This window comes from Cucurbita moschata, unplaced genomic scaffold (genome assembly GCF_002738365.1).
Source record: "Cucurbita moschata cultivar Rifu unplaced genomic scaffold, Cmos_1.0 Cmo_Scf00019, whole genome shotgun sequence".
Classification (NCBI taxonomy): domain Eukaryota; kingdom Viridiplantae; phylum Streptophyta; class Magnoliopsida; order Cucurbitales; family Cucurbitaceae; genus Cucurbita; species Cucurbita moschata.
In genome coordinates, this window is record NW_019268535.1 from 131,008 (window position 1) to 143,774 (window position 12,767).

Consider the following 12,767-nt stretch of genomic DNA (forward strand, 5'->3'; position numbering starts at 1 on the left):
TACTCAACTTGAACTGCTCCAACCTATACATACTGCTATTATTTTATTTATTACAGCATGACATATGTACATTTCCAATGTTGAAAAAAATGATGGACTTTTATGCCAATATAATAGAAAGGAAAGAGAAAGAAGGGATGATGGTTACTTTACTAGTGAGTAGCAGAGACTAGAGAGGGTTGCCACCAACCCCAAACCAAACAAACTCAACCATCTTCCCAATTAAAATCCTCTCTTCCTTTTTAAACCCAAACCCTCCAACTCTATCTTTCACTGCAATTTACCCCGCCTCGACAATGGCGTCTGCAAGGCCAAATCAGCTACCTTTCTTTCCTTTCGCCATCTTCCTCTTCCTCTTCCTCTCTCTCTTCCCTTTCACTCTCTCCTCCTCCTCCTCCTCCTCCTCCGCTTCACTCGATGTTTCCACTTCTCTGAAACAAGCCCACCAAGTCCTTAAATTCGGCCCTAAGATTTTGACCTCTTTCCACCAGCAGGAACTGCTTGTTCCGGCGAACTCTTCTTCCTCCTCCTTCTCTCTGCAGCTGCACCCTCGTGATGCTCTTCGCAATGCCGGACATACGGACTACAGGAGCTTGGTCCTCTCCCGGCTTGACCGTGACTCGTCTAGAGTTAAATCGCTTAATGATAGGCTTGAATTTGGCTCAACTGACTTGACTAGGTCGGATCTTCAGCCGTTGAACACGGACATTCTGCCGGAGGATCTGAGCACTCCCATTGTCTCTGGCTCCAGTCAGGGGAGTGGCGAGTACTTCTCCCGCGTTGGCGTTGGTCAACCGGCCAAGCCATTCTATATGGTTCTGGATACTGGCAGTGATATCAATTGGCTTCAATGTCAGCCTTGTACGGATTGTTACCAGCAAACCGACCCCATTTTTGACCCTACCACTTCGTCTTCTTTTACTTCCCTTCCCTGCGAATCTCCGCACTGTCAAGCTCTTGAGATGTCTGGTTGTCGTGCTGCGAAGTGTCTTTACCAGGTCTCGTACGGCGATGGTTCCTTCACCGTCGGCCAGTTCGTCACTGAAACGCTGTCGTTTGGTAACTCCGGAGTGATTAACAACGTCGCTCTCGGTTGTGGCCACGACAACGAAGGACTGTTCATCGGATCCGCCGGATTGCTTGGTTTGGGCGGCGGATCACTTTCCCTAAATTCTCAGATGAAAGCTTCGTCGTTTTCGTACTGTCTTGTCGACCGCGACTCTGGTTCAGCATCAACTCTCGAGTTCAATTCCGCTGCACCGAATGACTCGGTGAATGCTCAATTACTCAGAAGCGGAAGAGTCAATACATTCTACTACGTTGCACTCACCGGCTTGAGCGTCGGCGGCCATCCACTCTCTATTCCGCCTTCTCTGTTTCAATTGGACGATTCCGGCCACGGCGGCATCATCGTAGATTCAGGAACCGCCATAACTAGACTGCAAACTCAGGCCTACAACTCCCTTCGCGACGCCTTCGTGAGGCTCACACCGTACTTGAAGAAGGCGAACAGCTTCGCATTATTCGACACATGTTACGATCTGTCGTCGCAATCGAGAGTGACGATTCCAACAGTATCTTTCCATTTCTCGGGCGGAAAGTCGCTGCAGCTGCCGCCGAAGAACTACCTCATTCCGGTGGATTCAGCCGGAACTTTCTGTTTTGCGTTCGCCCCAACGACGTCGTCTCTGTCCATCATAGGGAACGTTCAGCAGCAAGGGACACGTGTCAACTTCGACTTGGCTAATTCGGTGGTAGCATTTTCACCCAATAAATGTTAGAAGGGAAATTATAAATTATAAATTAGGGTTTTTTTAATTGCCATTTTCTTTTTCTTTTTGTTTTTCATTTTCACCCGAGATTCTGTTGGGTGTTGAGTGGCAATTATAGTTAAAAAAAAAAAAAAAAAAACAATATTATTGTCTTTTAATTTTGACAAGTTTTGGACATTCTTATACATTTTTCATTCTTTTAATTTAAACTTTTGGTCGATTCATATAAATTAAAAAATTGAATTTCAGGTAAAGAAAAGAAAAAAAAAATCAAAATTAATAAATGAATAGGGAGTGGAAGACGCTGAATAATAAATGAATAATTAAATGCTAAAATTGAGGGACTCCTCAAGAAATGATACGCTGCAACAAGGACCACGATAGCCCTCCATTTCAAACGGATGTGGGGGCCACGGGGCGCGATTGTCGGTGAGTCCCCCCAACCAACAAACCTTTTCTGCTGCCAATAATGGTTGACTCTATTTGTATGACTTTCATCTTCTTCAATCAAAGGTTAGAAATGTAAATTCACTTACTTTGACAAATACCGTTCACATTAATAATAAAAAAAAAAAAAACCCAAAAACCTTTTTAACTTTATTTTGATGGAAATTCAGAAATGGCTTTCAATTCAAGTTCCATAGACCAATAATTGAAGTAGTGGATTACCGGTGGGAAAAAGTTGGGATGAATTTGAATGTGAATAAAGATCATGCTTTATGATAAATTAGGAATCTTATAAAATTAATTAAAATGTAAAAAAGTCTTCAAATTTACAACTAAAACAAGGAATTCTTGGATTAGATTGATTTGATTACAGAGAGCGCATGGGAAATGTTATTATGAATAGGAATATATATACAAAGGACAACAATGGAGGTGGTGGTGGGTTCAGGTGAAGGTTCCATAATGCTAAAAATTGAGAAAATGCGTGAAAAAAAAAAAATACAATTTGGTCTAACCATATCGAGACATTTAACCATAAATACTAAATAAAAACTTCTAAACTAGTAGGAATCAATTTAAAAATAAATAAATAAACACAAATACCATGAAATAATTAGTTTTTGAAGCATATGACGTACATTCAAAATTATGTGGGATCCACCTGCAGGAAATCATCCACGTATGAGGCAATTCCATAGGGATGGCATTCACCAGAAACCTGAAAACACAGGCAAGACAAACATGAAGAATACAGGACGCGAATGGTTAAACTACAGAGAAAATGCATAGAGGAGAAGAAGATGACAAGACAGGCAAAGAATAGCCTCCCTCGGTGATGTCAAGATGAGATAATTAAAGCATTCCAAGTTAGGTAGAGCCGTAGAGGCAGCTTGCTCCCTTCTATCAATTCCTGTCCTCAACTTTCATCGGTCTCTTTGCTGCATGGTGGGGGAGGTTATTGGCTTCATTCATCTCTTCAAAGATCACTACTTTATGTCTTAACATATTTCAATTCAAGAGACAGAGAGAGAGGCTTCAATAAGAAAGACGATGTGATTACATTGATGGGGTTCAAAAATTACACTCATTCTCTTGTCTTCCTCCCCCATAATCCTATCCAAAGCTTTCAAGGATGTTGGTAGAAGAGTTGAAACTGGTAGCGAATGCCGCCTGTGTATAAAGCAGTTTCTAAAGCAGTTTGATACAGTAAATAAAATGGATGGGGGAGCCCTATTAGAGTCCATAAAAACGTTTAAATAATGAATGTTTTCAGCCTATTTGTTCCAGAGGTTTGTTGGTGTTGACAAATGTTGCACTTTTGTTAAACCCCTCCAGCAAAAGTATCCGTATAGCATCTACTCCTACTTGCATTGTAAAATCCAACTGAAAAGAGATTCCACTTGGATGGTTAAAACTGAGTTCAATTATCAACAAACTTGGTTTTGTGGAAATGTGATGCCATTTTACACACCTCTTCTCGTTCTTGTTTGTTGAAGGGGCGCATAACAAAGTTCGCAGCATCCATTTTCCCGGGAGGGCGCCCAATGCCTGGAATGTTTTCATTCATTTAACAGCTGATATTACATAGAAGCAGTGTGGAGGTGTTAACAGAGCCTCAAGGGACGTACCTATTCTTAACCGAGGGAAATCACGACTGCCTTTCAAGTGATCAATAATACTCCTCATCCTGCCACACATACCAAATAAACAAATTAAAAGTTGCACTTCTATGTCTTTTGCTCCTCTTATTGTTTATTCTATTACATCTTAATCATTCAATAAAAACTCGTATTCCCAGATGCTTGTACTGAGCTTAAATTATTTGATCAGGCGCACAAGTTATCTTTAATGAACTTTTACATTTACTATTACTTGGTCAACTCAAAAATTTTCCTCTTAAAAAGCTACAAACCTCGAGTAAAAATCTATATTCATATGTGGAAAAAGCATGCTTTTCTATAGGGAGGAAAACTTTTGCGGTCAAAACTTTTCAAGTAAAAGATCATACTTAGAGAAAGTATACCTTTCCTTGAGGGATAAAATTATGCAAAATCACAATCTTTCAACCAGAAATCCTTTAAAATGGAATATGCTTATCTTTCTTCTGATGGACAACACATGCAGGGTTGCCTAACAGAATAAAGAAAATAAGTAAATAAAAAATGGCATTGTTCGGATACAAAGGCTAGAAGTAGATTGGCCAAAACGCCCACAGAAACCTTTCATCATGTATTAAATCAAACGTTCCTCACTCCATCACACTTTTGTGTTTGTTGTTCTTTTTGTTTTTTTAAGAAGCTCACTCTATGCAACTTCTGTTAATAAAAATAAAAAGGCCGGGGATATTATGCAGCATGACCCTGAAGAAAACATACGAAAACCTACTACTATACCTCCTAGTATCAAGGATATTAGAAAATGAATGCCACAAAACTCAGAAGACTCAGAGACTGAGACACCCAAAATGAAGCGTTAAGCTGAATTATAATCCATAAAAAACAATTACCCATTATGTCCTCCATGGCCACCCTTTGGCAGCATCCGCAATTTGGCAAAAGGCAAATCTAAGTCATCGAATATCTGTTGAAGGACGGACCCCAATTCAAGGCTTATATGTAGGGGAAAAAGAAAGTGAATAACATAGATACCCACTCCACAGCCCAACCTCCTCTCTTGTCAAGAAAACTGATAATCTTACATGGGGAATAAAATATTTACCACAAGGACTTGCTTCAATGGAATTTTATAGTAGGAAACAATAGCACCAACCTGCAGTCAAAGGTTAAATGCATAACAAATCAATCATTGAGACCAAAGGGTAAACCTAATAATTAAAATGGATGGAGATCCTTGAGATAGCTTACTTACAGACTCACCACTTGCATTCATGAAAGTTTGTGGCTTGGCAAGCATTACAGGAACATCCCCGATGAAACCTGAAATACGAAGTAAACATTGATAGAATATTTTCACTATTGTAGCAATCTCCAGATGGAAATAATCATATACTGAATAATTTTTCCTAGACAATAACTCCTTTTTTGGGGGGAAAGAAAAATTGGTTTTTCTTGATATTTTATCTTCATAAAAGAATTCAAACATAAATAAAAACCGCGTACTCGCCAAGAGAGAATGAGTTCAATAATATCCTAGGAGTTTCCTTGGCATCCAAATTAATACGAATGCAATTAGGACAGAAATGGAAATATAAGGGAGTATTAGTAATTAGGTAAGAAGTTGTCAGTGGACATGGTTATAAATAGAGTTAGAGGGGAGATGTGAAGGCATGCAATTGTTTAGTGGCTTCAAGCCTGAGTGGTATCACAAGAGTGGTGGAAGTACCTCAAATACTTGAGAAGTAAATAGTAAGTCCATTATCTTTTACATTTCAATATATTTGGGCTCCATCACAAACATAAAAAATAGTAGGCTTAGGCTTACACGGTTGATACATAAAAATAGCTGAGGTGCATGCAAACTAAGGGATAAAACAATAAAGAAAAAAAGCATCTTGTCAAACAAACTCGAACCAGCAAAAATTGCTTATTATGGTTTGAGAATGCACAAATAGAATTTAGAAGTCAATACGAGTCTGATAACAGATAATCTAATTGTTATTTTACCAAGTTGTAGTTCATGGCCAAACCATCTCATGACAGGGATAAGGAAGAAAAGTTTACACATCTTCAAACAGGGAAGAAAGGAGTCAGTAATCTACTAGCAAGTCCGTTCAAGGCAAGAAAAGTAGCAGCTAGATGTACTAAGTTCTAACCAGATATTTTAATTTCATCAACTGTCGAGAATTGTTAAAATCTACACACCTTTCCCGATCAGAGCTTTGAAGGAAGCACTACTCATGGATATCCCTTCAACCACAGCAACAGCATCCACCATCTCAAAACCTACCTGGAAAATTAATCATGGCATCAGGACCTGCCATGCTTCAATTCGTCTTAATAAAGGGCATCCAGACAACACACTCTATATGGCTAATAACAAAAACAGCAATAAATAAAATATCATTCCACAGCTTTGTAAAACAACATAAATCATAATTTCCTCGAGACAACCACAATTGCATGCTCGGAAACCTATCCTAAGGGGGTTCCACACGATAAACGGCATACCCAGTTAACCCAATAGAAAATAAGATCAACATAGTTCTCAGTGAAACAGAATTTAATTTCCCACACAAATACTTAAATGAATTCAATCCTGAGCCTTCACCTTCATTCACCTCTATTCCCTATCCTTTAAAGTCAGTCGAGTCGGTAAAAGAAAAAGAAATGAAAAGTCCTTGGCGCTCGATATAAAAGGAATAAAGAATAAATGGTACAAAAAAAGAGCAAGTTGAATTGGTATACGCAGAGATAGGAGCATACGGACATTATGGCGCGTGCGTTCATACTTCTTCCCGGGATTCCCAAGGCCAACGATCAGCCATGGCTTGGGCGGCGGCGCGGGCTTGTTCTCCTCCACAGCAAGCAGATCGGGGGCCAGAGGTGAGGAAGTAGACATGGACGCAGTAAAGGAAGAAGTCATCGACGAAAAGATATGCAAACTTGGGGGATTTAAGGATAGAGAAGGGAAGGAAATGGGTGTTCTGAAGGTTCGGAAACAATGGAGACAAACAGGAAGGCGCAGGGCGGCGAGTGAAGATAGAGAAGCAGCAATATTCATATCTGGTGGGGCGTTTCTTGAATGATTTGAGGAGGGGAAGAACTGGAGAGGAGTGAAGTGAAGAAGATACAACAATGGCAAGACAAGAGGCTGTGATTTTGGTTTGATAGAGAGATCGGTTTGACAGAGAGATCGGACTGATTGAGGATTGGCGGGAGGAACCAAAATTAATTTAACCTAATTTATCTTCCTCTTTGCCTCTAATTCCCAAACATCATTATATAATTGAAATAAACCAGAGTAAAAAAAGCAATTAATTTAAAGAGATTTTTTATTGATAAAGCATTATGCATCACCTTCCTCATTTCCAAGGGTACACCAATTCATATAAACCGAAAACACCAAGACGTATAGAAATGCCATCGTCTTTTGCAACCCAAATGCAAGTATTACGATTGCATCGATCACTAAGCCAGTGGCTTTTCTCTGGCCAAAACACTTGACCAAAAGCCTGCCCACCTTTGCTGCTAAAATTGCACCAATATAGTGTTGTTTGCAACACGTTCTCATGGAACTTCCAAAAATATTTGTCTCCAGGCTTGATCACATGCTCGCCTAAATCGTCGTCTTTCGACTTGCAATGAGCTACCAAAGTAGAATCCTTCAGGTCATTCACAATATCCACTTCCCAGTTAGAAAATTGGTCAATCAAACTGGAATCCGATTGTGCAAAACATGAGTTAATAATCATGTTTGATTCAAAAGCAAGCAAAATGATGAAACAAAAGATGGTTTGAGACATCATTTTGCTTGCTCACTTTTCTTTTTACAACCCAATTTGGTTTTGTCTGATTTGGTTTTGTCTCATTTATATAGCACAATAGAATTAGTATACGGTTAGATTCACAAGTTGTACGATCTAAATTTTCTAATTTTATTTATCTAAATATATACAATCCTCTAAATATATATAACTAATAAGGTGTGTGGTTGTTTCTCGGGTATATATATAGAAAAGTTGACTTGTTTGAATCAAATAATGTTAAGAATATTTATGGATATTGTATTTGTTCAATTGCACCTTTAGAGTCGCGCTAACAAACTTATGCTAATTTCCAATATGATATGTATGGGCAAAACAGAAGTAGATGTAACAACACTAATTTTCTATTGAAATAGAACGGTTGTCACATGCTTGTTGTGACCTTTCTATGCGAAAACATGCATTTAAAATCATTCATAAAATCATGTCACGGACTTGAACGTTCACATTCAAAACCTTAAAATAAAATAACGAAAAGTTTGACAGATTGGAACTCGTCCTTGGGAGCTAAGGTGGTGGAGGAGGATAAAGGGAATGGTTCGAAGGAGAACACGGATCCAGAAGAGACAATAGATACTTGTAGCTGAATTCATGGAATCCCTTGTTTCTCTCTAGAGTTCGAAGTTGATCCCTCAAACCACAAAATACTCAAAGATTTGAGTCATTTAACACCAATGGACGATTATAATCTTTATGTGATTGATCCTAGAGAGAAAATGGAGGACTTCTAGCTCATCTTGTAATCATTCATGTACCCTTTTCATTTTAGTATGAACGACGTTAGAATTTTGTATCACTAATATACTTCGCTCTATTCCTAATAATTTTTTGAAGGGACGTAAACTGTCTTTGAAATTAATGTATAGTGACTTTTAAGCATTCAAGCTATAAAAAATATGGCAAAAATTGGTAACCAATCGGATTTCGTTACCAATTTAGTTCTTATACTCTTTATATTTCGTTAAGGAAATCCGTCCGTCGTAGGTAAAGGTCTGATACCAAATAATATGGAAATCACTGCAATAGGAGTAAGATTTGGATTAATATCTCAAAAGCAATTAATTCTTTAATATATAATTTAAAGACTTGATTTATAATTTAACAAAAAAAAAATTAAAGTTACGTTTCTCATTTAATTGTTGTTTCACTTGTAATTTAATTATAAGGAAAAAGAAAAAAATACAACTATGTTAAGTTTTATTTTGATTATTATCCATATGCTCGTTACATCCATGGATTGACATTTAAAGAATTAATTAGGGTTTTCATTCATAAAGCATTATGCTTTGATCGATAGTTGTGTTTGAGTTGAAGTCAACTCAACGAAAATTGAGTAAAATCATTTCCAAGGGTATATTAATTGATATGAATCGAGGGAACCAAGACGTAAGGAAATGCCATCGTCTCTCACAGCCCCAGTGCAAAAATTACGATCACATCGATCACTAAGCCAGTTTTCTTTCTCCGGCTAAAACACTTCACTCGAAGCATGCCCATGTTTGTTGCTAAAATTGTACCAAAATAGTGTTGTTTGCCATAAATTTCTTACGTAAGCTTATAAATATTTTTTTTTATCTCAATGTCATCGGGTCTAAATATTTACATTTTAGTAAAAAATTTAATATAAATTTTAAAATTAAAAAAATATTTTAAGAAAATTTGCACTGCCAAAATGATAGCGTTATAAATATAACTGTCCGGAGGAACATAGACTGGTTGTCGGCTATTGATGAAATTTTTCAACGCATGAAGTGTCCGGAGGAACAGACTGAGTTGCGTGACCTATCTGTTACGCGAAGATGTTAAACTGTGGTGGTAATCAGCCTCCCGGGCGATTGCTGCAAATGAGGATGACATCACCTGGACGCAGTTTAGAACAACGTTTCTCCAAAAATACTTCAAACCAATGGTGCGATATAAGAAGCAACACGAATTCCTAAGCATAGAGCAGGGAAACAAGTCAGTAGAGGAGTATGAACGAGAGTTTACCCGTTCGTCCCGTTTCACCCCAATAATGGTCTCAACAGAAGAGTTGAAAGTAGAATGTTTTGTTATGAGTTTGCAGCCCGATGTCCGAGGTGCGGTGTCAGCTCACCTTCCACCTGACTATGCAACAGCACTCCGACTTGACGAGACGCTAGATGATAAGGAATATCCAACAGAAGACACCCAAACCCACTTAAACACGTCGGTTGACCAGAAGAGAGAGAGAGCAGACGTCACCTATCTCCTCAAAGGTATCTTGGCACCATGCCAAGACAAATTTAAACCAAGAGCGCAGGCAACATAAGGCTTGCCCACAGAACACGCCACATGACAGACCACGTTACCTGAACTGTGGGAGATGTCACCCAGGACAGTGTAGGTTTAAGAATAGGGTATGTTTCAACTGTCACCAAGAAGGCCACGTTGTCGCGCATTGCACCCAAGGGAGAGCAACTAATACCAATAGACCCCCTGGTAACCAACCGAACTCAAACCTGAGGCAATGGAATTGCTCAAGTGATTGAGTGAATGGGAAGGAGTGAGACCGAGTTTACAGTGTTTGAGAGAAGGAATTGAATCATGAATTGGAAAGGTGAGAAGCAGTGAGACCGATCCTTGTTTACCTCCTTCAATCCGGGAAAATGGCCAAAAATGGTTCTTTTTCCCAGGAAAGTATTAACTCTCATTAATTGAAGCAACTTTTGTTAGTTAAAAAGCTAAATGGCCCAAAACCCTGGGAAAGTATCAACTCTAATTAATTTCAGCTGCTTTTGTTAGTGAAGAAGAGAAATGGCCTAAAATCCCGGGAAAGTATCAAAAAAATCAGAAATGGTCTTTACAGGAAAAAGAGTGAAGGAGTCTTGTCTCCCTTCCCTTCAAACACTGTAAACTCTCTTTCCACTTGAGTTGACTCTAGCTGCTAAGGAGCGAAGGATCTCTCCTCGAAGAGGAGAGGAGTGAAAGAAGATGTCCGGTTGAACTATTTCTTTTCTTTACTCGACTGTAAAGGATAGGATTTCATTCATTGAATCTCCTCTCATATCGGTTCATGGGCAGGAGAAAGAAGCCAGCCGAGGGGAAGGTTCCTTCCTGATTGAATGAATTTACTCTCCTCTCCTGTAAAGAAGTAGCTTGGGTCATAGAGTCCGGTTTAGAGGAATGAGTGAAAGAAGGTGTCTAGTTTCACTATCTCTTTGATTTCCTCGACGGTAAAGGAATAGAGTATAAGGAGCGAAGGGTTTCGGTTTCCTCTCCCTTCTAGTTTCGGCTTGACTTCCGGAGCTTGAGTGAAGGAAGTAGCTCGGGTCATATCGATTTCGGGGAAGGGAAGTAGTAATTGAGCAAAGCAACTCGACGAGAAAAGGAGAGGCGCCAAGCAACTCGACCGCGAGGGAGAGAAGCGAAGCAGCTTTGTTACGTGGTTGTGAGTCTTTCTCTCTCTCGACTGTAAATGACAGGTGGGTGATTGAGCGAAACAGCTTTACCGTTCAATCAGGTAATATCGGTTCAATCAGTAGGAGAAGGATAAAGAGTGAAAGAGTCTTTCTCTTGTCTCCCGGATTTCATTCATTGACTCGCTAGTAAGTAATGCTTTTAAGGAAAGGAGAGAATTGACTCGCCAGTAAGTAAGTAATGCTTTTAAGAAAAGAGGAGCAAAACGTAGCAACTCTTCAGATAGGTAGAGGAGAAAGATCAGTTCAAGAATCTATAGGTTCAGGGAAGGTTAATTCATATTATAAATAAAAGGGAAGGGGCGAAGAGCTTTACCTTGTTTACAGTTAAATCCGGAAAGAACAGAAAAGAGACCCACCCACCCCGTAAGTAAAGTCCACGCCAGGAGTGAAGATGAAGACAGAGTGAAAGAGTTGTTTTCAACAAAGAAGGAGAGGAGCGGAGCGCAGCATCGAGACGAGAAGAGGGTTTCCCGAGTTGTAGAGGCTAATGAGCGAAGAGTTGCTCGACTCGAAGAGGATCGGAGTGAAAGAGGGTTCCTGAAGTAGTGAAGGAGAAGGAATAAGGAGTCTTGACTTCCTATCCATCCTAATTACCTCGTTCAATCAAAGAGCTACTTCTTTACCGAGTTCAATCAGTAGGAGAAGTAGGATCAGTCTCATTCATCTTGTTTGAGTCTTCTTCTCCCCTCCCTGAATTTATTCTTTCACTGTAAACTCGTTCCAGAAGTAGGATAAGTCTAATTCATAAATGGGTTCGGGTTTCGGACAGGGCATATCGGTTCCGGAGCTAGCTTCTCAAACATCCAGTCTATTTACTGTGTTGGATTTCGATAATCGGCCAGGGAAAAAATATTATCGACAGGAGTTTGTTGGAAGAAAGATAAAATGCTTAAAATAAGAGAGAGAGAGAAGGACTGAAAGTTTGACTGCTCTTCAAAATCCCTATATTAAATCCTGTAAACAGATTTCCTATTTAAATACAATCTATCCTAAAAATGGGTGGAGAGTGGCCAACTGAATCTGTGCCACTTCCTAGAAAATTGACGTCTAAGAATTCGCTAATCCATTCGACGTGTTTGTCAAATGGTCAAAGGGAAATTAAATGTAAACGTGTGAATCTAAATAAGGAAAAAACAAAGGTTTTATCTAACAATCTCCTCCTAAAACCTGTGTTATATCTGCCTTATTATTTGAACTCCGATCTTTGAGCGAAGTTCTTCAAATTTCACCCGTGCCAGGGACTTGGTGAAAATGTCTCCAAGTTGTTCCTCTGTTCGAATGAAATCAATCTTGATGAGCCCTCGATCTGCACATTCTCGAATGTAGTGGAATCTGATTTCTATGTGCTTGCTCCGGTCGTGCAAAACTGGATTTTTGATCAGGGAGATCGTAGCTTTGTTGTCTACGTATAGCATTGGTGGATCGCTTTCTCTCCCGATGAGTTCTTCCATTAGTCGTGCAAGCCAGACCCCTTGAGTTGCTGCCATCGAAGCGGCGATGTATTCTGCTTCGCAGGAAGACAAAGCAACTACCTTCTGTTTTGTTGATTGCCAGCAGATCGCGCCGCCTGAGAGAAAGTAGATCATTCCGCTGGTGCTCTTACGATCATCAACGTCACCGGCCATGTCACTATCGCTGTAGCCGACCAGTTTGAGTTTCTCCTTT

At 39.5% G+C, this 12,767-nt stretch overlaps 3 protein-coding genes across 8 annotated transcripts; 1 reads left to right on the forward strand and 2 right to left on the reverse strand.

Annotated features, from left to right (window-relative positions):
* The first annotated feature begins 148 nt into the window (after nt 1–148).
* LOC111456998 (protein ASPARTIC PROTEASE IN GUARD CELL 1-like) lies at nt 149–1,824 on the forward strand. The gene has a single exon (XM_023099099.1). The coding sequence runs from the start codon at nt 297–299 to the stop codon at nt 1,779–1,781; it is 1,485 nt and encodes a 494-aa protein (XP_022954867.1). The 5' UTR covers nt 149–296; the 3' UTR covers nt 1,782–1,824.
* Nucleotides 1,825–2,780: 956 nt separating this feature from the next.
* On the reverse strand, nt 2,781–7,011 carry LOC111456993 (peptidyl-tRNA hydrolase, chloroplastic-like). 6 transcript variants are annotated; one of them, XR_002712858.1, is made up of 9 exons: nt 6,606–7,008; nt 6,041–6,125; nt 5,088–5,155; nt 4,938–4,988; nt 4,726–4,799; nt 3,848–3,906; nt 3,691–3,767; nt 3,280–3,602; nt 2,781–2,937 (listed from the first exon to the last, which is right to left on the reverse strand). XR_002712858.1 is itself a non-coding variant. In XM_023099093.1 (9 exons), the coding sequence occupies exons 1-8, from the start codon at nt 6,897–6,899 to the stop codon at nt 3,304–3,306; spliced, it is 690 nt and encodes a 229-aa protein (XP_022954861.1). In that variant the 5' UTR covers nt 6,900–7,011; the 3' UTR covers nt 2,781–2,937; nt 3,280–3,303. The 6 variants fall into 6 exon arrangements, 4 of the variants coding, with proteins under 4 accessions (XP_022954861.1, XP_022954860.1, XP_022954859.1 ...); XR_002712857.1 differs by having other exon boundaries at nt 2,781–3,157; XM_023099093.1 differs by having other exon boundaries at nt 3,280–3,346; nt 3,752–3,767; nt 6,606–7,011.
* Nucleotides 7,012–7,200: 189 nt separating this feature from the next.
* Nucleotides 7,201–7,590, reverse strand: LOC111456686 (S-protein homolog 74-like). Its single transcript, XM_023098659.1, has one exon. It carries the CDS (start codon nt 7,588–7,590, stop codon nt 7,201–7,203), a length of 390 nt encoding a protein of 129 aa, XP_022954427.1.
* Nucleotides 7,591–12,767: the final 5,177 nt, after the last annotated feature.